Source organism: Anolis carolinensis, chromosome 1, assembly GCF_035594765.1.
Source record: "Anolis carolinensis isolate JA03-04 chromosome 1, rAnoCar3.1.pri, whole genome shotgun sequence".
NCBI classification, from domain to species: Eukaryota; Metazoa; Chordata; class Lepidosauria; order Squamata; family Dactyloidae; genus Anolis; species Anolis carolinensis.
In genome coordinates, this window is record NC_085841.1 from 275897612 (window position 1) to 275923118 (window position 25507).

Here is a 25507-nt window from a genome sequence, read left to right on the forward strand (position 1 = left end):
ATCCAATTTCTAATCCCAACTAGAAGAATGTAATTGAACAATGGATCTATTAAAGAGTTTTGTCCCTCACCAGCAGTAACTAGTAGAGCCACCAAAAGCAATCCAGCACAGTAGAAAGCAATATGTCTTCTTTAGGCAAACAAACTGCTTTCACATGTGTTTTTGGTTTTATGGTTTATTATATCCATGTCACAAAGTGGAGGTTTCGGTGCACAAATGTCTGAAAGAAAACAAACTGGAATCTGGCTTTTTTCATAACTATAATTCACAAAATAGAGAAAAACAATGCTTCCCGATATGGGGAAGGCAAGGAAATATTCTCAGAAGACTTGGTTGGGCCATTGTCTCCAGTTACAAAATAGGCTCCAGCTTAAAATTATCACTTTAAAATATAGCCAAAGAGAACGTCTAAAATCTAGACTGATCAATTAGTACCGGTATATGTACCACAAGAAAAGCCAAGTATCCTTGCAATGATTTTGGAATTTAAAGGCACAAAGTAGATATCCTCTGACTTAGAATTATGTCAGTTTACACCTTATTTTCTCATTCAGGCGGAACAAGAGGAAAATGACTGGCCTTGCTCTCAGATCTTTGGAATGACATTTCCTTCCTATCTATTCTACACTGAAATGTCATTTTCATTTGATTTATTTTTGTTATGAACTGATATTATTTCATCTTGCTGCTCTAATTTTTCAAGAGCTCATAAAATTAGTGTAGTGAAAATGAAGGTGTATGAGATGGTAACAGTATAGGGAATACTTCTTTGTGGTGGTTACAGGTTTATACACAGGCTTCTATACAGGGCCGTATATGGAATCCAGGTTTCTGAATGTTTTTTTAAGCTCATGGGAAGTAAACATGTGCTATCTATATTTGTTTGCTTGCTTATTTTTTTTTTTCAAAATGCCTGGCACCACCATACAAAACACTACAAAAACATAACCAAAACCTACTAACAGAAAAGTCCAGGCAATGACAAACTTGACAGGAAAATAATTTAACAAACTAATATAACTAAACACAGCTAGAGAACACTTGCCAACATCAGAGATCCCCAAAGCACCTGACCTGACACTAGGAAGGCCCTCTTTTTTGGAGTCAGTTCCAAGTGTATTGCTGAAAAGACATTTTTTGTACTAAAAGATCTTATCCAGGCTAGGGGCAGTGAAAGGTGGCATTTGGGCAAAATCTCATTGTGAGGGTTTTAGTTGTAGGAGGAGGGACGCAGGCCTCCAAGGTATCCCATGGGCCAATGCAGCCCCACTAACTCGACAGTTGTCAACACCTGCAGTAGATCTTATGTAGAGGAATCAGGTAGTTTATAGACTTTTGATTATTATTAATATTCTTCCATTTCTATTGGTACTGTGGGAAAAAACACTGAATGACCATAGTGGTAAAAATTAAGTAAAAACAGAGAAGGGGGAAGGAGGTGTCAAAGAGCCTTTGTTCCGAGTGATGAATGTCCATCCTTAATTCTGAAGTTAATTATGAGAAAATAAACAGTTTTGTAGACATGTGTGCCATTATGAATCGTATTGCCACAGAGAAACTATGATGTGAGAAATCCAAACACACAAGGATAAAATATCAACCAGACACATTCTGTGACACCAGTTTCCTAGTATTTTGCAAGAGTCCACAGAGTGTTCCTGTCTGAAAACAAATGAGCCAGCTAAGATATGCCACAGGAAGAAACATATCCCTGGCATCTTATGAAGCAAGTCTGTATAGCTCAGCCAAATACTTTCCTCACTCTTTCGGAAGTAAACAGGAATTACTAACACACGCGCACACATTTAGAAAGCTTTTAAAGATTCCCTCCGCTCTACTGCTTGTGTCCAAGAAGGTCATGTTCTTCTCTTGAGTTTTGTTGAAGTATAAGCTTGGATGGCTAAACTTCAGCACGGCTTTGATTTGATTAGCTACTCCTGCATTGAAACTGTTATGACTTCAGGAAACAAAAGTCTGGCTCAATACAGGCAGGCTCCTTTCTAGTTTGTAGCAGCCCTCGGTGACAAGGTTTTACTCAATAGAAATCATTTAAGGCTACTAAAAATGTCACTGTCATATCTGTATCAGACAGGGCTGAAGGTCAGAGTTGACGGTACATCAATGATGGTTCATTTGTTACATCACTGCTTGGCTCATTTTTGCTTTTTGTTTTAAGAGTTCTTAAAAGAGAAGGCATTAAAAAACCAGCCATGTATCTCCTGTACTGAAAGCTTATATGATCCTTAGGTAGGTACAGAAGCCAGAAAACTAAAGTTACTCCTTGATAATTTGGTCATTAGGGAATACTGGGGCTACAACCTATAGACAAACAATCTTTCTCACTAAAAATAGTGCTCACAATGCTAACTTAATCTACTGAGAAATTGACATTTCAAAAGGACCTACTCTAAATTATCAGGGCAGCTGGCTTTGTCAAAGATAGGCTCAATGTTGAAGTCACAAAGCAGTACCGTTATCATCTCAGTTAATTATGGCATGAACCTTATATCCATGGGGGATATGTTCATGGACTTTGAATGGATACACAAAACCGCAGATAATAGCAAACTCTATTCTGACCCAAGAATATCAAAAAGTCATGAGTGAGGATCTGAAAAAAATGCCTAGAGAGAACATGTTTTCTCAGACATGGAGAAACAAAACCATGGATTTCATTACTCCATGACAGGATAACACTGTACATGAAAATTCCAAAAACATTCTTTAAAAAGCAGGCTGGTGTCATCCACAAAAAGAAAATACTTCTTTGCAATAACTACTGCAAAAGAAGTTATATGCCCCATTTACTACTTTGATGATGCTACCTGCCATAATAATTGATAATATTAAAAGTTATCTCATGCAAGGTGAGACCATAGTTCTATCTAGGGCTGTAAAACCTCAAGTATCTTATCTTCACATGTACGAACAAATAATTATTTGAGAACAAAGCTTTCTCTTTGCTGTGGGAGAACTAACGACACAAATCTTTTTCAGTAGTGTTTTCCGCATATTTAATTGTTCCAAAGTGTTGCAACCAAATTATTCTGCCAAGAAAATGTGTCATTTTCCATTTCTTCAATTAAATTAAGTCTTGTGATTCCCTAACGATCTGTCCCGAAAAACTCAAGAATACTCTTTGTTGGAGAAAAAAAGCAATTATTTTTTTAAAAATTGTCTGTTTCTCTGTGCCACTGCTTAGATGTAGTTTTTATCCAGAACTAATTAATCTCAAACACATGGGGATTCAGAAAATAAACCTTTTTAAATACTTTTGTTTATTTCAACTCACATTTCAGTAGCAACTCAGATAAGTGCAAATAAGTGAAGATAAGTGCAGATAAGTGCATCCACAACAAAATTCTAGACATTGGCAGCCCATAGTGCATCACAAGGAATTTAAATAGCTATTTCATATGTTACTGCTCATCACCACTAACAGATGATTTAACATTTGGGTCACATTACAATGCTGTAAAATGAACACCTGCCTTCTCCCAAATTCTTGGCCTCTGACTCATGTATGCTCTCTGAAAAGTACATACAGAACTAGTACATACAGTTATGAACAAGACACAACAATGACAGGAACAAACACAACAAACAGAATATCCTTCCTTCCCCACACCCATGAACCCACCACCTAGGGCAATGATGGCCAGCCTATGACACGCGTGCCAGCACTGACACACCTAGCCATTTTTGCTGACACGCTGCCGCATACAGATTGATTGGATGACTAATGTCTTTTATGGCCAAATTTGGTGTGATTTGGTCCAGTGGTTTGTTGTTTACTCCATGGGAATTATGTATGTGTGTGTGTATACACACACACACACACACACACACACACACACACATATATATATATATATCAATTATTTATACCCCGCCCTTCTCACCCGAGGGGACTCAGGGCAGCTTACAAGTGGCAATTGATGCCGTTACACTGATATACAATGAACTAAAACGTTAAAACAGTTAAAACAGTCATAAAATACCATATACAAAGTTTAAGCACCAAAAGGTCATTCTATTATTACTCTATTATTATTGTAGTATATTATTATATTATTACTATTATATTATTATTACATTATTCATTATTCATGACTAATTGAAACTACAATAGAGAGAAATCAGCATGGAAACTGCAAGAGGTACCATAGATTGTTGTACATGGAAATAATGGCAGTAAATAGTTTTTGATTTATTAAATACAGTTATCTATTACAATTATATATTTTTGTTATTTAAACTATATATATTGTGAAATTATGGTTTTTTTTCTTGAAGTGACACACCACCCAAGTCATGCTAAGTTTTTTGGTGAATTTTGACACACCAAGTGCAAAAGGTTGCCCATCATTCTGTCGCCACTCACGGTGATACTTATATCCTATAATACCCACCCTTGTAAGTTCCTTATATTATTCCCCTTGCAGCTTCCCTAAGATCCACTTTTTCCTTCCTTTCAAAATATACAAAAACCAGCCTCCATTTGTTTACAAACTCTTCATTATTTTTACTTTGAAGTCCATTAGACATCTTGGCCATTTGTATATTTTCTAATATCTTTTCTCTCCAATCTCTGTTAGGGCCCTTCCAGACAGGCCCTATATCCCAAGATCTGATCCCAGGTTTTCTGCTTTAAAATAGATTATATGAGTCTACACTGCCAGATAATCTGGGATAAAAAGAAAACCTGGGATCAGATCCTGGGATATAGGTCCTGTCTGGAAGGGCCCTGTTGTAAAACATGACGTTTTGGTGCTTAATTTGTAAAATCATAACATAATTTGACGTTTAATAGGCTTTTCCTGAATCTCTCCTTATTATCCAACATTTTCGCTTATCCAACATTCTGCCAGCCCGTTTATGTTGGATAAGCAAGATGCTACTTTAGTCCCAAAAGGCACATTGCTGGATTTTTCTTAACCATTTTGGTGAGCATGTTATTTATTTCCTTAACAACACTTTCCCAAAATTTTTGTACTATTGAGTAGGTCCACCAAACCGGGGGGGAGGGGGGGAATACTCTTCTGTTTCTTACATCTCCAATATTCACCTCCCTTAGTTTTGTCCATTTTGGCTAGGAGTTGTAGTCCAACATCTGGAAAGCCATATGTTTCTCACTTGTGCCATATAGTAACACTGTCCCATCATTTTATGATGATTTGGACAAAGAAAATCTTTCCTAGGGTCCCTCCATACATGCTCTTTATCCCAGGATCTGATCTCAGATTTTCTCTTTATCCCAGATTATCTGGCAATGCAGATTTATATAATCCAGTTTAAAGCAGAAAACCTGGGATCAGATCCTGAGATATAGGGCCTGTCATGTGTATGTGTCATGTACAATCATATTTAATTAAAATTTGCTCATTCAAATCTACAACAGCAAGTTTCTAGAATCACTGATTTAGATGAATGATAAATCAAAACAGAGTTACAGAATATTCTGAGACAGGCAGGAATAATGATTTTCCATCAATTGTGGATGAGGGAGTTGTTATGTGGAAAATATTGAAGGCTATTTTTTAAAAAAAATTTCCTGAAGGCTAATGCTTACAGGAGATTTTTATTAGTAAACCTAGAGGTGAAAGGTGTGGAAAAAGAAGGTGGACAATTTCTAGCATGTTCAGACCAAGAAGGATAGATGAGGCTCTCTGATACTTTACATCAGGGGTCCCCAAACTTTTTAAGCAGGGGGCCAGTTCACGATACTTCGGACTGTTGGAGGGCCAAACTATAGTTGGCCACTGAGCAATTATTATTATTATTAATAATAATAATAATAATAATAACAACAACAACAACAACAACAACAACAACAACAACAACAACAACAATAATAATAAAAGAGGGTTGGAAGAGATCCTTTGGACCATTGAGTCCAATCCCCTTCTGCCTTTGTGCACCGAAAGCACAAGCAAAGCATCCCTGACAGATGGCCACCCAGTTTCAATGTTAATAATAATAATAATAATAATAATAATAATAATAATAATAATAATAATAATAATAATAATTGATTATTGATGTCGCCATCCCAGGTGACAGTCGCATTGACAAAAAACAACAGGAAAAAAAAACTCAGCTGCTATCAGAACCTCAAGATTGAACTTCAAAGACTCTGGCAGAAACCAGTGCAGGTGGTCCCGGTGGTGATGGGCACACTGGGTGCCGTGCCAAAAGATCTCAGCCAGCATTTGGAAACAATAGACATTGACAAAATTACGATCTGCCAGCTGCAAAAGGCCACCCTACTGGGATCTGCGCGCATCATCTGAAAATACATCACACAGTCCTAGACATTTGGGAAGTGTTCGACTTGTGATTTTGTGATATGAAATCCAGCATATCTATCTTGTTTGCTGTGTCATAATAAAATAATAATAATAATAATAATAATAATAATAATAATAATAATAATAATTAAACTCAAGCATGTTCTCAACAGTGTGATGAATATTAAAGGCAGTCAGAAAAAGAGGGCTAACTTCACTGGGTGAAAGACACACAGCTTTTCATGCACTACCAAATTTCAGTAACAGAATATTAAATATCCAGTACTTTTGAATATATTCTTAATGGTTTCTTCACCTTTGGTTTATTATCAAACATTATGATCCCTTTTGCAGAAGTCATGTAATTGACAGCTGTTGAGTCAAGACATTAATAAAAAGCACAACATTATGAAGTATTGGAATAAACGTTCCACTCATTATCATTATTAAGCCTATGAATAATATATTTTCTATTGCCGTATTTTTATTTGATATCAGTAATTCATTAGAGTTACACATCCATAGCTCATTTGTATTAACAATCCTTATGCATCCACAATAATGGCAATAGTGTAGGGAGCAAGCAGGGATTGTAAAAGTTTCCCAGTCCTATTTTACTGGGTAGCAACCCTTTAAGCAACTGAATCCTATCTAAACTGCCAGTTTCTAATTCCAGGTTATCTGCTTTGAACTGGATTGTATGGCAGTTTAGACTCATATAATACAGTTCAAAGCAGATAATCTGGGATCAGATATTGGATTATATGGCAGTGTAGATCCAGCCTGAGATGTGTTCTTCTGTTTGTGGACTGATGCTTTCATTCCCTTGTGCCAGCTATCTCAGTGCAACTACCATAAGAAAGATTATTGTTGCAGTTCCTCAGCACACAGCAAATCACTAGCAAAAAGGAGTGGGAAGAATCAGATCTCTGTGCTTTGATTAACAGGAGAATAATAAGTATTATAATAAACTTGATTTGCATACTGCCTTATTTCCCCAAAGGGACTCAGGGCAGTTTCCAACATGTAAGGCAAACATTCAATTGCCAGAAAGAAATCATACAAACAATCAATGAAATAGACACATTCAACAATATAAGATAACATAATTACCTTGTCAAAACACACTAAAAGTAAAAATAAAAACAAACATCACAGGGGTGTTAACCCTTCCCTATGCTATACAAAACTATAGATATAGATATAGAAAAAGATATCAATATAGATATAGCATAGGGAATGTTTGTTTTGCTGTCTGTGCCCCTGTTCGGAAGATTTCACCTCACTTTCTGTCCCTGTGATAATTTGATATTGAAAAATTTGGCTTGTTGTGGAAACAAAGATTCAGCTGACACACCTTTTCCCCATGATAACTCTTTCAAGAGTGAATTTTCCTTCCTATGGGTAGATTTATCTCACTTCCTGTTGTCTCAGACCTGTTCCTAACTATGAGATATTTGTAAGTTGAATGTTTGTAACTCGGGGACTGCCTGTATTTCAAAAGAATTAAGCAGCCTACCTAAACTTATATCACACCTACCTCTGATTGCATTATACATGCACAAAGAACACATTCATACAGGCTTTGTCTTACATATATTTTCTTTTCCATGTCAGTTCTTGACTATGGAATGAAAGCCAAGAGAGACTCCCATTGCAGAATGTTTGCAACTGCAATGATTTCTTTTTTTATTAATATTTTATTGATTTATTGATTTTTAGAAAGAAAAAAAGAAAAAAACATACAACATAAGATAAAAAAAGAAAAGACACACACAAATCAAGCAAATATAACATAATCCAATTAAATAATAAATTTGAGATGGAGGTTCTTCCTAAGTCCACTTGCATTCCATTTGGTAAAAAGAGAAACCAGATCATCTGCAAAAGCTCTTCATTTAATTTCATTTTCTTTTCTCTTTAGTCTTGCTTCTTAGATATTTTCATTCTACCTAATTCTCCTACACAAGATTGCTATCATTATTATATTAATAGTAGTGGTGACAAAGAACACTCTTGTCTTATACCCTTTTGTATAGCCAAACTCTCCGTTTGCTGTCTGTTACAACCATGCCAACAATTGTGGGTAAATCTTAGCTGTACAGTGTTCCCTTACTTATAGCAGGGGTTACATTCCAGGACCACCCCACAATAAGTGAAAATCCGCGAAGTAGGGACATTATATTTATTTTAATATTTATACATTATTTTAGTAGTTATACACTATTTTAAGTCTTTATCAACCAATTGTGTGTTGATAAATCACCTCCTTCTCCTCCCATTGCCACTTGGGCTCCTTTTTTCTCCCTTCAGCTTCTCCTTACTCCTTTCCTTAGGCTGTAAATTGTAAATTTTTATGATTTATAATATTCTTTTAGAGTTTATTAAAAAACCGCAAAACAGCAAATCCGTGAAAAGTGAACCGCGAAGTAGTGAGGGAACACGGTACTTCATTGTTATTGCTTTTTTCAGATTCTTCCAGAGTGAATAAATCAGGCTTCTTGACAAACTGCTAATTAATAAACCAGTAATCCTCAACATCATGGTGCAGTTAACGTTCCTGTTCATTAAAATATATCTAATGAACAGCCTAAGGAAGTAATGTTTCAGAAGAAAAAGACTCACCATCAGTTGTAACATGGTTCCATCCACACATTTCACTAACAGCAACAGCAAGATACATGATCATTAGTCTCACTAACCTGTGGTGTCATTCCATGGCAGATATACATGATGGGAATATTTTCTGTGTCTGGGCCCTGATCAAGGCACAAATCACTTTTTAGGGAATTCTGAAGCTAGAGAATATTGAGGACGGGGAAACAAAAAACAAGAGTCAGAAAAAGAAAATACAAAGGCTGTTAAAATAGAACAAATATTATATATGATCACAGCTGAAAGTGCTGAAATACCAATGTATTATGTCCCACTAAGGCAGTGGTTCTCAACCTGGGGTCCCCAGACGTTTGTGGCCTACAATTCCCAGAAATCTCATCCAGTTTACCAGCTGTTATGATTTCTGGGAGTTGAAGACCAAAACATCTGGGGACCCCAGGTTGAGAACCACTGCTGTAGTTGAACAATTGATCCAATGCTCAAACCACAACATCACACTACCAGCACTCACTTTAAACAATGCAAACCTGAGAACCACTGCACTAAGGTCTAAATTTCCTAAAGGCTCAAGATCCCAACGGATTTTAGAAAGTAAGCAGGACCAGACCTCACAGTATTTGACATCTCTTTTTTATATTTGCATAAGATGTTCAGCTGATTATGTATTCTGTGCGGATATACTTGTATTGGTTTTATACTTTGTATGCCGCTTTGAGTCCCATCCATGGGAGAAAAGCGGGATAGACATGAATAAATAATAATCATCATCATCTGCTTCTCTGACAGGGAAGTGTGAATAGAGTGGATTAGAACTGTTGTTGTAATGAAGAAAGCTAACTAAAGAAAAATTCTCTATCATTTCTTCCCCATAGTAGCCCTCTGTGCTTGAAGGAGAAAGGTCAAAAAGTGATCATAAGGCCTAATAAGGTAGAGAGAGTAACAAGGACTGGTAACACCCAATAGAGGGGAATGTAAATAGACAAAGTCAAAAAGATTGCTTCATTTTTCCAATTAGCCCAATGGGTTTTCGAATATTTAATGGTCTTCTTCAGGAGCTGATAAAAGAAAGGATGGCAATACATGAATGACTCTGTATCTTCTCTACATTCCCTAAGGGAGGTACAGCCATGTTGATGAAAATAGTTTCTAAGTTCTTAGCAATTTTGAATTTGTCTAGCAAGTACAAAACATTCTGAGCCGTGTTCCAAAGCAACAACTTGTTTTGATATGATAATATCTAGAAGACCAAAATAAAATACAAAAGACATCAATGGCATATATAGTGTGGAAATAGTTAATGAGTTTGTATCAAAGGAATGCAAAGATACAGAATGGGGGACGCCTGGCTAGACAGCAGTACATGTGAAAAAGATCTTGGAGTCCTTTGTGGACAACAAGTTAAACATGAGCCAACAATGTGATGCGGCAGCTAAAAAAGCCAACGGGATTCTGGCCTGCATCAATAGGGGAATAGCGTCTAGATCCAGGGAAGTCATGCTCCCCCTCTATTCTGCCTTGGTCAGACCACACCTGGAATACTGTGTCCAATTTTGGGCACTGCAGTTGAAGGGAGATGTTGACAAGCTGGAAAATGTCCAGAGGAGGGCGACTAAAATGATTAAGGGTCTGGAGAACAAGCCCTATGAGGAGCGGCTTAAAGAGCTGGGCATGTTTAGCCTGCAGAAGAGAAGGCTGAAAGGAGACATGATAGCCATGTACAAATACGTGAAGGGAAGTCATAGGGAGGAGGGAGCAACCTTGTTTTCTGCTGCCCTGTAGACTAGGACACGGAACAATGGCTTCAAACTACAGGAAAGGAGATTCCACCTGAACATCAGGAAGAACTTCCTCACTGTGAGAGCTGTTCGACAGTGGAATTCTCTCCCCCGGGCCGTGGTAGAGGCTCCGTCTTTGGAGGCTTTTAAACAGAGGCTGGATGGCCATCTGTCAGGGGTGCTTTGAATGCGATTTCCTGCTTCTTAGCAGGGGGTTGGACTGGATGGCCCATGAGGTCTCTTCCAACTCTACTATTCTATGATTCTATGATTCTATGAAGGCTATGGCCTTTTGTTGCCCATTTGCTACTAGTACATGCTTTTTAAAAAAGTTGGCTTAATTGCTTGGTCCATGGGGAACCCTGGGCTTTTAATCCAGAGTCCGTCCAGTACTGCTTGTCATTTAAGAAACTGCTGCATTCAATCAGACCATCAGACTTCCTAACCCCAAAAGGTTAAAATAAATCCACTTTCATGGCCCATCAAACTTGGCCTTGAAGGATTTTGTTTGTGCAAAGAAACTTTGGGAGAGAGCACTGTTCCTATAGCACTTTCTTCTTTAGGGGCCGGGGTGTGGTGCAGCTGGTTACTATGACCAAGAGGTCATGAGTTCGAAGCCTGCCGTGTCAGAGTGAGCACCCAGCCATTAAAAAACAGCCCTGCTCGTTGTTGACCTAAGCAACCCGAAAGATAGTTGCATCTATCAAGTAGGAAATTTAGGTACCGCTTAAGCGGGGAGGGTAATTTAATTTACGACACCATAAAAATCATCCAGCAGCATTTGGAATCAGGAAGTATCAATCAAGGACTCGGTGTCACAGTGGATGATGAAGCAGCTGCTCCCTCTGTGGCCAGAATTGAGCATACCCTCAGTAAGCTGGAAGCTGGAGAAAGTTAAATTACCTCTGTGTCTCTGTCTCTGTTTCTATGTTCATATGGCATTGAATGTTTGCCATGTATGTGTACATTGTGATTCGCCCTGAGTCCCCTTCGGGGTGAGAAGGGCGGAATATAAATATTGTATATAAATAAATAAATAAATAAATAAAGCATCTGCCAAAGGGCATCCTGGGAAGCTGAGCTTAATAGCATCTACCTGTCTGTCCCCCCAGCTGGTGGTTCTCAGGAATATGCTTTTTCAGATCTTGGGAGATAATCCATGCCCATGCAGTACTGATTGCGCATAGATTTTTCTACTCTATCCTTTCTAACTGGTGTGCCCCTAGTGGCACAGTGCGTTAAAGCACTGAACTACTGAACGTGCAGACCAAAAGGTCCCAGGTTCAAATCCCAGGAGCGGAATGAGCGCCCGCTGTTAGCCCCAGCTCCTGCCAACCTAGCAGTTTGAAAACATGCAAATGTGAGTAGATCAATAGGTACCGCTCCAGCAGGAAGGTAACGGCGCTCCATGCAGTCATGCCGGCCACATGACCTTGGAGATGTCTATGGACAACGCCGGCTCTTTGGCTTAGAAATGGAGATGAGCACCAACCCCCAGAGTCGGTCACGACTGGACTTAATGTCAGGGAAAACCTTTACTTTTACCTATCCTTTCCCAGCTTTATACCAACAGATGTTGTGAGCAGCAATAGTTGTCAACCCCAATTGGAATGGCCAACAGTGAAGGATATTTGAGTTGTAGTCTCAAAAATCTGAAAGTTTAGGTAGGGTGCTGAATTCTTTTGAAATACAGGCAGTCCCCGAGTTACAAACATCTGACTTACAAATCTCATAGTTAAGAACAGGGCTGAGACAACAGGCAGTGAGATAAATCTACCCTAGGAAGGGAAATTCACTCTTGAAAGAGTTATTGTGAGGAAAAGGTGTCTCCACTGAAGCTTTATCACCAGTGTGTCCACAACCAGTCAATTTTTTTAAATCCACTCCTCACAGGGATAGAAAGTGTGGTGAAATTTTTCAAACGGGGGCAAAGACAGGAAAACAAACACCACAGAGGTGTTAATCCTTCTATGCTATCCAAAATTTAGATAGATAGACAGATAGAGGCTGGAGTCACACTTTAAAATGTACCTGTTCAGACTCACATACAAATTTAACTTAAGAACAAACCTACAGAACCTGTATTGTTCATAATTCGGGGACTGCCTGTATGTCACTGGGTACGAAGAAATTGGGAAACACTACTCTATGGAATCCTGGAAAGATATTGCTACTGAGATAGAGTGAACAGTGATCTAACATGATATAATACAGTTTCCCTTGGCTCCTTCAATAAAAGAAAAGCATTAATTCCTTCATAAATCCTAAACTCTATGAGCAAATCCTCTGAAATAATATATCTGTATGGATGAAAACCAGTGAGGTCCTAACCAACTGGATCAATATCCAAAAAATGTAAACTGTCATATAAAGAGAACAAGTTCTATGAAGTCGCTAATGCACATAGTGTGGCAAAAGTACAATTGGATACAAGATGAACAGCTGCAATCCTTGATCTCTATATTGTCAAGATAATTTCATGTCTTGCAGACTATCCTTTAGTATTCTAGTTTTTCTTCAGAAGTGCTGTGAGAAACCTAGCTCAGATTTTGATACCTTTGCGGAGCTGATCTGTACTTTTAATTTATGCCTGTCAAAGAAATGTTGGATTAATCCAACAAGTGTGTGACAGAAAATTCAGTTATTCCTCTGGTGTGTTCTACTTTCCTCACTTATATCTATGATCAAATAGGCCTTAGGCATGACTTCTAACAATAAGAACAGTCTCCCATTAAATGAGAATTCTATTCACTTTTTATGAGATTCTGGGCCAACGTCGTATCTCTGGTACTTAAGAAGGGAAGTTCTTAACAAACATGCAACTTTTGTTGCTGGTGGCCATTTCTGCTTGCTATGCTAAGCATGCATTTGTTTGCAAGTAAATCTCATTAAGTGTAATGTGATGGGATTTACTTTTGATTACATACAATAATGACTAGGCCCAAGAACAATAAATTTTATTAGTTTTGATTGTAGCTCTTTTCTATTAGCTAAAACAAATATCTCACATTTTTAATGGCGGGCTTTATTTCATCTGTTATTCATGTGTTGATTATGTGAAAATAATGTTAAACATAAGCAGTGAGTACTACTATCTAGTGTTTAATGTGGCTCACAATACCGTGGACAAGGTGTATTATCCCCAGGATCAGAAGAAACTATTTTCATTCACCTCTTACTTTGGTACACTACACAGCATACAACATCATTGGAATGGTCTGCACATTTGTTTCAGCTTGGTCCTTTGCATGGTCTGAATAACTGAACATGTTTTCAGATAATTTATAGGAAGTTATGCAAATGAAAGGGAAACTGAACTTATTCATACAGTTGGTTAGCATTGCAGATACATTCAAAAGAGAGTATATTGCCTGGCTATCTATACATATTAATCCTTTATAATCCAACCATAGAGGAAAGAAGGGAACCGCTATTATCAATATTTCTTTGCCTACATGCCTGAAGTAGATTTATACTTGCGTTGGCTATCAGCAAGCTTCTATTTGGTAAGGATATATGCTTATGGCAATTCAAATTAGCAAATTCTAAAAATGCAGTCAACTTTTCTTTGCAATATAAGGACACAAATAAAACAGAAAAAAGAGAAAATGAAGCAGATTATGTATCAGGTAAAGTATACTCTATGCCTACTACTCACTACCACTCTGATCACTACTAAGTTATAAATGGCCCACAATTTGCCCCAAGACCTTTAATATGGAAGAACAGTACATCTGCAGGAAGCATTCCTCCCCCTGCTGTCTTCCTATGTACAATCAAGGTAAATAAAACAGAAATCTTACCACCCCATAGGCCACAGTGTCCGAGTACATTCTCATTTCTGGGTACACGCTGACAAGATACCACCTAAAGGTCTTGCATTGCAGCTTTTTCCTCAAAGCTTTCCTCTCGGAAATATCACCAATGTCGATTCCAGAATCCTGTGCAAATGGGACAGAAAAATATGTCAGAGAGATTATTCACAGTCAAAGAGTGTTCATTTTATCATTTTGTCCACTTCTTTGTACAGTTCAGCACAATAAAGCAGCAGAGGGCTATGCACCACAATATGATTAAAATACTTCACTTTCTAAATTCAATAGCTGTTCATCCATAATCCAATGTCATTTTGGAACTCAATCCAGGGTCCTTGCTTAATCAAAGGAACACTTCTCATTGGCTTAAGTGGATTTTAAATGAGGTTCCACAGTAATAATTTCTTTAAAGTGGCTTGCAGATTTCAAAACAACGAGTGCTAAACAGTAAGTAGTCCTGGAAACCACATTTCTGTTGGCAAAAATATGGCCTGTTTTACAGATTCCACTAGCAAGTGAATTATAACATTAAGCTTTATTTTTTCATTGTAAAGAACAAAAATTATATTCACCTTTACCAACAGTTGACCAGTCTTCTTATTACCTTTGATGTTGATATGAAGATTTTAGCAAATACTTTTGTAAATGCATTTGCTATCTCCCCCCCCCCCCACACACACACACACATTTCTTTTTTATTACATTTTATGGGTAAGTCTTGCCTTCTGTAATACAGCTCTGTAAGTGGAGATCAATAATTTATCTCATTATAGCTATATAGCAAAGATTTCTAGAGAGGCATCTAAATGCAAATTCAGGCTGCTGTTTGACAGGAAGTAAAATGAAACATTTTAACTGTAGATTATATCCTTGCACACAGCTCAAAATATTCAAACAAACTACAAAATAAATAAACTTTACATAAAATATTGTTCTCTGATAGATTAGAGAGTCTTGTTTAGATAATAACTACCTGCACTCTTTATAACCTTCCAGGAAAAAAATGAGATTTCTTTTTTTGTTGAGCCTCTCGAAGGTTGGCACAATAAATGAATGCTTGCCACAAAGAACCAATGTTAATGGTAGCAAAAGTGCAAAGAAGAGGGACAGAAATAGTTAGCCTCTGACACACAGGTTACATTATAGTTAAAGTCTAGAGGCATAAACTCATAAACTTGGTCATCCTTGATAGAAAACGACTGACTTGAACAATGACTCCACTCACTCAGAAAACAAGGACTGACCATGAGTCTCCTTGCTCTTTGGGACTTTTCTAAACGTAACAAATTTGCTTGAACTAAAATATTTTCCTTTTTTCGGCATATACGTAACATGATTTTTTTGTGCTTGCAGAAAACATTTTTGAGCTAAAAGTACTATTTCTGCACAGGAAACCATTCATTTTGTAAAAATAATCTTTTTTTTAAGTCCAAAGAGCAAACAATCACTGAAATCTTTGTAGAATTATCCCAGGGTGGGAGGGGGGCTTATGAATGCATTGATTCCTATATATACATAACAATGTGATATGTGAAGATTTTGATATCTAGTTATTAAGGTAAGGTATATCAATACAATTTGAAAAATGTCATGAAGAGCTCTAAAGAAGAAAGTTTGTATTATGTAATAATTTCATCATCTACTTAGTTATGAACACAGTACTCATTGTGGTTCGGTCCCAGTTTCTCCCATATACATGAAAATTCATGGATGCCCAAATCTCATACAATGACACAGTAAAATTGTGTCCTTTATATGAAATAGTAAAATCAAGGCTTGCGTTCTGGATTTTTTAAAAAATTGAACCATGGTTCAATGAATCTCTGAATGCATTATCTGCTAATACAAAGGGCCGACTGTATGTGTAACAAAACAGTTATTATGGCTTAACCCTTCCCAATCCAAACTTTGACCAGCAGGATCTACACTGAAAGATGGAGATTTTTTCTGCTGGTGATCATGGGACTGGAGGATGACATTTCAACCTTCCTCCTGCCAGTAAGTGAAGATGTGAAAAGGAATTGAGGCAGGGGCCGTTTTTCTGCTTACTGTAGCTTCACATACTGGTGGGAGGAAATGACATCCTCCTGAGCCCCAATCACCTCCATCTCTTAGTGTAACTGTTGCCTACAAGGTAGGCTTGGGGAAGAGTTACAATAATTACAATAGTGTCACATTCATTAATGAATAAGGTACAGTTAGGTAAAGGTAAAGGTAAAGGTTTCCCCTGACGTTAAGTCCAGTTGTGTCCGACTCTGGGGGTTGGTGCTCATCTCCATTTCTAAGCCGAAGAGCCGGCGTTGTCCGTAGACACCACCAAGGTCATGTGGCCGGCATGACTGCATGGAGCGCCGTTACCTTCCTGCTGGAGACCTATTGATCTACTCACATTTGCATGTTTTCGAACTGCTAGGTTGACAGAAGCTGGAGCTAACAGCGGTCGCTCACTCTGTTTCCCAGATTTGAACCTGCGACCTTTCGATCTGCAAGTTCAGCAGCTCAGCGCTTTAACACACTGTGCCACCGGGGGCTCCATAAGGTACAGTTACAGATGTGTAAATAAGTTACAAATCCATAACTGCAATACAGAACACCAGCATATGAAGTTGATTGCATGCAGCAAACAAATCACAATTTTAGCAAGACAATCAGATGACATCACCTTTTTTCTGCCACTCCCTGATGGGAGATAGTTGGAATGTATTTCTTTTACAAGCAGAAGTCATTGACGGATTATCTGTGTTTACAAAAAAACAAAAAAACAAAAACCCTTTCTTGTCCATTCCCAGGGCTCTTCCACATAGCCATATAACCCATATCAAGGCATATAATCCACAATTATGTTATCCGAGTCCACACTATCATATAATCCAGTTCAAAGCAGATAATCTGGGATTTTATACAGTTGTATGGAAGGGGTCCCACTGGGAGAGTGGTGGGAAAGGAGCCAAGACATGTGATAAGCCCAAGGCAAAGAACCTGTTGTCCTACTGTAATTGCAGTTTGTCTGCCTTGTGTGGTAAATACCTACATCTTTAAGTTCTCACTTAATAATATTTGAGAAAAATAGTAAAAATTAATACCCTCCTTTAGTTTATTGGAAAAAATCCAGTTTAGATTCTAGGCTTCATCTTCTGCAAAAAAAGAAACTTCTGATTCCCCTCCTGCCCACCTCCTCGGGTATTATATTCTCCTGTGGTTCTTTTAATACCACTCAAAGGTTAACTCCTCTTACATTATATTAGTTATGGCAGGTATATGACGTTAAAATCCAGCATTTTCTTTGCATATTTTCAGGCTGTTCTGTATTTTTTGTTTTGTCAATATTTGTAGAATTAAATATAATCCACAAAGTTTATCACCTTTGGGTATTATATCCCTAAGCAATTTCAGTGAATCTTTTGCAGCTCAATATAGTACTAAGAATGTAAGTCCTTAATATTGAAAAAAAAATGTTTCTCACCCCTATGACTGTACAGATAACTTGGAAACTGGAGCAGTACATAAGACATGGTGTAGTGCTTTGAGCACAACACCCATGGAAACCAGGATTCAAATCCCCCTTAGCCATAGAAACACACTAGGGCCTTAAGCAATTTACTGTCTCTCAGATTGCATATATGAAAAAAAATGATGTCTGAAAGTAGATATAGGGGTACTGAATCAAGCAGAAAATATTATCTGCCAGAGTAAAAACAGTGCTGGGTTTCTTTGTACATTAACCCTTTCAGATAATCCTTTCTTCTTTATAGAATATGCAATATCATCTTTTAAACCTATTTTGCACCCAGAATTCTAAGCAACGTGGTTTGTTGTTGTTTATTTGTTCAGTTGCTTCTGACTCTTCATGACCGCATGGACCAGCCCACGCCAGAGCTCCTCATCAGCCCTCGCCACCCCCAGCGCCTTCAAGGTCAAGCCAGTGGACCTCCCTGCAAAATATATCATACTTTTTGGAGGAGGCAGAGTTATTCCTTAAAGCAGAAAAGACACCAAAATACATGGGCTTTGGAAGACATGTGTCACATAGAAGCGCAGTTCATATGCTTAGATATAATATAAGAATGAGTAATGTACTGTATCAAATTCTTTTCCTTAAGAGAGCATCAGTGCAGTTCTAAGGAAACCTCTTTTTATTAAGGATCCTCCTAATCTCTGCATTCCCCACTATCTCTAGTTTACTCTTTCCCATTCAGGCATCCTCCAGATGTAATTCTTTCATTTCCTGGAATAGAAAGTATGGCTAAGGCCAAAGAAAACAGGAATATGATCTGAGGCTAGGTACGACTGTTGTACTCTTTATGTCAGATCCATACAATGCGAGCCTTGAGAGTCTTGATTCCTTTCATACACTTTCCACGATGCAACTACAAAACAAACTGTCTGTGCTAGGTAAGTGCATTAGAACTTACTTAACATAAAGCAAAAAAACAAAATAAAGCAATGTTGGAAATGCCTTGTGACATTGTCCTGTTCTGACTCTTCAGAAAAACCAACAAGTCACAGTAAATGTGTATACCCTTTGCAGCTATGTTGCTAGGGGCCTGCATCATGTAGCTCAGATCCTCAGCAGCAGTTACCTGGCTCTCTACATTTGCTACCAGAATGCAGGCTGAATACTGAAGAGAAATTACAGGAAATGATTGTTCTAATGATCAACCCACAGAGGTGAGCTTTGAAATCAGAGGAAGATATGTTGAAGCTCAGCAGCAGCCCTCACAGTATAGCTTTGGTGAGGGATTATGGGAGAAACAGCTGGAGGGCCATACATAAGTAACACATCTGAATTCTAAAAGTTTAGGGATAACCACACTTGTAAACAAAATAGTGTAGAACAGGGCATCTTAAACCTTTTCCACTTGTAAAACCTTTCTGCGGGAGAAATTTTTACATGACCCCAAATATATAGGCATAAACATTTGATATAAAAATCAAACATTTACTGATAATAAATCAGCATTTGCATGGCTTGCTAAACAAGCTCATTTTCTTTTTTTGTGGAGTACAGTTGAAACATTTTCTGCAGTCAACTGTAATAACTGCATGTTGTTGCTAACAGATTTGTGTAAATGGATGACATTCAGAAACCTTTTACTGTTGCCAATTTGTTGTAACTTCAGCACTGAGCTAAGGTGTAGGGACTCACAGTTTAAGAAAAAGTAGTATAGAATTCTTGACCTGGTCCAGAAAAAAAATATGGTTAAACCACTATAGTTAGAAATAAATTATCCTGGTGTATTCTTTGCACTGAATATCTTAACTGAAGATGCAATCTAAGCACATTTTCTTGAAAGTAAGTCCTAATAAACTTATCTAGATTTACATCTCAATGGATATACGCAGGACTGTACAGTTTTGTATACTTTGAGAACTTCTACTCAACTATCTATTCATTCTGGAATCAGGTTATAACACTGTAATTACAATTACAAACTGTAAGGATGTTTTCAAAAAGGACATGGGACTAAATTTTGAATTTCTGGCATGTTTGTGATGACATCACAGATGCTTGGTCAGATGTAAAAAAAAATCATAATTCTAATTATAAATTAACTACTATTTTTAATCATTTTTACTGCAAGATAAGCTACGTGTTCCAGGAGAATGAGCTGACTGCAATGCTTCTCTACAAGAATGCCTCTCTACAGTGGCTTGGTACCTACAACACATCGGGAATTTTTAGGTGCACTGAAAACTGCTATCAAACTTCAAATTTTCAAGAGTGAAATTTTGAGTGAAACTAGGGTTTCTTCTTTAGGCAAACCTTAGCGCTTGGAAATCCTATTGTTTGAGATTCCATTTTTCCATGAGTTTACTCTAATTCAGCTTGCCCATCAAAGTTAGGTTTCCCCTAAGTCGTATTTTATATTGTGGGAAAACCTTTGAAACAATATTGAAGAACCTGTATGAACTTTGAAGCTAGAATAAGCCTACACATACAAAACATCAAAAATGTAACTTATTATTTCAATATATAGGAGACCATATCAAAGTGAAAGTAGATAGCATTTCCAGAGCACCCTAATTCCACCACTGACTATCTGAAATACAAGTGAAATAGTTAGCATGAAAAAAATGTTTTAATCTGTGCTCACTTTAACCATCTTGCAATTGTTTAATACATATTTAGTGTATTCCTATAACTGCTTTTCAGCATGATCCCCTTTATCAGTGGACTCAAAATCCAGTTGCCATTATACATGCTCCAAAAAATTGTCCCCACCCCGTGAAGTGTTGGCAAATCTCTCTAGGTCCTTCTGTAATATTCTATTATATGCTTCCAGCCTAAGTATAATCAAAATATAGATTTCACTATTATCCATGATTCACAAGGAGAGGGGAGAGTCTGTATGCTGTTGCTTGGTAGGTTTAAGCTACCATAAATGCTAAGGTATATGTTTACTTTGGTGCTAGTCTGAATGCTGGAGTTAGACTGGCATGGCATGGCATGGCAGTAAATAAACTGTGCTCTTCAGTTTCCTAATGCTAGAGTGATGAGGGAATATCACAACAGTTCCTCATCTTGGAAGGCTCTCATGTATAGTCTGTTAGGTCTCATGAAAGGTATTCTCTGTGAACTTGTTGATGAAGTGGAATTAAGGCTTCTTGGCCATAACAGTGTTTATTCGTAACCCACCTCTTGGGGAATATTCCATGCCATATAAACATGGCTTTTAAATTCATCCATCCAGACCTCGGCCACTCTTAGTGCATTTCTTCGGACATGAGTAGTTAAGTCTTCCGTATATGGTTTATGGGCTCGTTCAATATGGGCAATCCTAGAGCAAGGCAGCACTTCAACGCTACCACCACACTGCCATACCTAGAAACAAATAAATTGCCCAATTTAGGTAATGCCAACATTTCCATTCTATTAACAGCTTTCAAAATGTACAAGGAAACTCTTATAAACTGCTCTAGATCTTTAAATGTGAAGAACATGCTATGATTACCTTGTTAATCCCACCATACCAATACAATGTTATGGTTTTGTTATAAATTTATTTATTTATTTATTTTCATCATTTCTATCTCGCCCTTCTCACCCGAAGGGACTCAGGGCGACTCACAATCTGGAAAAATTCAATGCCAATATACAGTACAAAAAGATAAAACATATGCAATTAAAACAATTAGGTAACTTAAAAATATATACAAGAAATAGATTTAAAACCATACATTATAAAATACTTGAGCCATTTGTCCACAACACCTTATATATAAACCTTAATCCGGACCGAGTCGAGCCAACAGAAGTCACTCATCAAATGCCTGCTCACAAAGCCAAGTCTTTACTTTTTTCCTAAAACTCAGAAGGGATGGAGCCTGCCAGATATCACTGGGGAGGGAGTTCCACAGCCGAGGAGCCACCACTGAGAAGGCCCTGTCTCTCGTTCCCACCAGCCGCACTTGTGAGGCAGGTGGGACCGAGAGCAGGGCCTCTCCAGATGATCTTAAAGTTCTCATAGGCTTCCCTTTCCTATCCCTTTTTTCCCCTATGATCTTTCCTACCCCAAACCTCCCCCCATACCTTAAAATAGAACCTCACCCCACCCCCCTCACATACCCCTTATAGGTCCCTACACCTCCATACCCTCGCGTCTTCCCCACCAAACTTTACCTAATAACCCCCTCCCCTTTCCCCCTTAGATTTAACTTGTAACAAATTTCAATAAAAATCATTTTGGAAAGAAAAAAAAAGTTCTCACAGGCTCATAGGAGGAGATACATTCGGACAGGTAAGTTGGACCGGAACTGTTTAGGGCTTTGTAGGTCAAGACCAGCACTTTGAATTGGGCCCAGTAGCATATCGGCAGCCAGTGGAGCTGGCTTAACAGGGGAGTAGTACGCTCCCTGTATGCCACCTCAGTTATTAATCTGGCTGCCACCCGTTGTACTAATTGGAGCTTCCGGGCCATCTTCAAAGGCAGCCCCACGTAGAGCATGTTGCAGTAATCCAAATGGGATGCGGACCACTGTGGCCAAGTCAGACTTCCCAAGGTACGGGCGCAGCTGGAGCACAAGTCATAGTTGTGCGAAAGCTCCCCTGGCCACTGCCGAAACCTGGGGCTACAGGCTCAGCGATGAGTCCAGGAGAACCCCCAGACTGTGAACCTGTGTCTTCAGGGGGAGTGCGACCCCGTCCAACACAGGCTGTAACCCTATACCCTGTTCGGCCCTACGACTGACCAGAAGGACCTCTGTCTTGTCTGGATTGATTTTCAATTTGTTTGCCCTCATCCAGCCCAACACAGCAGCCAGACACCGGTTCAGGACCTGAACAGCCTCCTTAGTGACAGGTGGGAAGGAGTGACAGAGCTGGACATCATCTGCATACAGATAACACCTCACCCCGAAACTCCAGATGATCTCTCCCAACGGCTTCATGTATATGTTGAACAACATGGGGGACAGTACTGACCCCTGCGGGACCCCACAAGACAACGGTTGTGGGGTCGAGCAGGTGTCCCCCAATGACACCATCTGGGATTGCCCCTCCAGAAAGGACCAGTGCCACTCTAAAACAGTACCTCCGAGACCCATCCCAGGAGGCACCCCAGAAGGATACTGTGATCGATGGTATCGAAAGCCGCTGAGAGGTCCAGCAGAACACAGATATAACCCTATTTCTCTGTGGGTAAGCCCAGCCAATGCTTATCTCTCAATATTTTTTCTTGGCTTTTTACTGTGCCAAGTTTTACTACACATAGCACACATTTACTGTGCTATGTTTACTACACATAGCATCCTTAGCCAATGTATGTTGACTGCAATTTTCTAGTTAGTCAGTGTGTTGCTGACTGCAGCCCATGGCTTCTCCATGTTAAAAAAGGAGCGGTGAAGAGGCATTTTTTTCATACACTCCAGTCTGTGATTTTTATATTAGCTGTGCATATGAATGAATGAATCCCCTCTGCACGAATGAAAAAAGCTTCCTGTGTGATATCAAAAGTTTCCAGCTCTCAGGGACTTTCTTCTCCAGGTCACAGGAGCAGGGAAGGAATCTCAGGGTGAGAGCACTGCCTTAAATTGATAGTTTGTCTTTATGCTGCTGGCCCTGATGGCTGCAGTCTGTTTTGGAAAAGCTCTATAGAGGCTCCAAAATTCATTTCTTCACCCCCCTTTTTTGCCTCATTGGTTACACCCCATTTTTAAAAATTCAATGACGGGCGGAATGCAACTGTGATAGATAATTAATAGATATGTTCAATGCCATCATCAGCCCTCCGTCCTCCACAAGGACACTGTAAGAGGTTGGCTCCAGATCCATGAAATCTCAGGGTCTGAGTTGCTCCAGACCTGGACATATTAGTGATAACAGAAAGGTAATTATATAGTTAAATGTAACATTTGCTATGGGGAACTTTGGGAAATTTGGTTCAGAGGAATGATAACTCATGTGCAGAAAACGGGAATATTCTTGCTGACATAACAAAGTATTATCTCCTTTCTAAGCAAACCAAACACTTACTTGATTTTGTGGATGCAGTCTATACAACTTACCTGGGTGTAAACCCTATTCAATTCAAAGGAGCATACAGTTGCATAGTTATGCAGAGGATGTATACACTTAAAAAAAGAAAGAAATGTGTACTACATATGGGTTACATACTTAGATTTGATTTTTGTGGCACCTGAAGCCCTCCAACACTCCCTGAAAGGTCCCAATTACACAATTTTTTTCAAAAAGGTGCAATTTTCATGCACTTTTATTTCAAAACCACACAGAAAGAAACATGAAAACTTTTAGAAGTACCCCATCCCACACTAATCTCACAAATATTCAATTTTTCCCTGAAGTTCTTATCAAGATGGTAACAGTAAGTGAGGCAATGGTGTTTCCTATCACCATTTTGAGATGGTCTGCAGAGCAAATGGATATATTTATGCTTGCTGTGGGAGTGGTCTGGAGAAATCTGGCCTTGGCTTTCACATGGTTAAAAACCCATGGATTAAAATATCATGTCAATTTTCAAGCTTCCTTTAAAAAAAAAATATTTGAGGAAATCTTCTATTCCCCACTCAAAAAATCAGGCACCTGAAAATGCTATGGAGATGACATTTGTACTTAACCCTAACATGAAACTCTCATGATTGATGTTCATATTGGAAAAGGACAGATAAAGAGGTCTTGCTTTCCACATGGCTTTCCCTGAAAATAATGGTGTCTTGTTTCCCATCGCACCTCTGTTAACAAGCGGGTATAGGCTGGCTGAATGGTATGTCCTAAAAAGGAACACCAAATCCTCCAGGTTGGTTCATACAAGTGGAACATTCTGCTCAGAGATCTGTGTTATACCTTTCAGGCTCTTTGACCCGAACACTCATTTATGCATTTGGCAGCATCTGAAGGCAGCAGAATGGGGCATGGATTCAGGATGTTTGCAGAGTTTTTTTGGATGACTGCCTAATTACGTACATCCAGCATATGCTAGAAGAGAAGGAAGAGCCTTGCTATTCATTCTTGCAAGATGATGATTGCTCCTTTCCCCCTAGAAATCTGCAGTACTGTCAACAATGCCACTATTGCATTTCTGTCTCAAGGACACCAAGCTGCTGTACCAATCAATAAGACCAAATCACTACCAGTCTAATAGTATGATGAAGAATGATGAACAGCAAGCCATGATTTGTTTTACACCAATAAGAGAATAAATAATAATTAGGGTGCTCCTGAATTTCATCAGAACTTCACCCTCTTATTTGGATTTCCACCAATACAATTTGTATGCATGACTACTCATTACTTTCAGTAGGACCCACTCCTAGATAATTGAGGCCTAAATTATCTAAAAGACTTTAGAGGTATTGTTAAAGATACGTTTGGAACAGATATGGAAAATAATGTTCTTGTGAATATTCTTGCTTCCATTCTGTTCAAGCCTTTTCATCTGAACAGGCATTTGATGATTATACAGAAGGCTATTTTTAACAGGGTGTCTGTGCAGTACTTTCATTGGTATTGTCGCAGTTTTATTGAACTGACGCTGTTTTAAAATACTATGTTTGA

At 38.4% G+C, this 25507-nt stretch overlaps 1 protein-coding gene across 3 annotated transcripts in view; it reads right to left on the reverse strand.

Moving 5' to 3' along the window:
• galnt18 (polypeptide N-acetylgalactosaminyltransferase 18) overlaps positions 1-25507 on the reverse strand; it is a 462670-nt gene that overhangs the window by 137814 nt on the left and 299349 nt on the right. For 2 of the 3 annotated variants that reach the window (XM_062967703.1, XM_062967701.1), the window contains exons 7-9: positions 21134-21319; positions 14485-14622; positions 8993-9088 (exon numbers count right to left, since the gene is read on the reverse strand). In XM_062967703.1, coding sequence (XP_062823773.1) covers positions 8993-9088; positions 14485-14622; positions 21134-21319 — 420 coding nt within the window. The remainder of the gene's footprint in view (positions 1-8992; positions 9089-14484; positions 14623-21133; positions 21320-25507) is intronic. The other variant, XM_062967704.1, reaches the window with a different exon arrangement.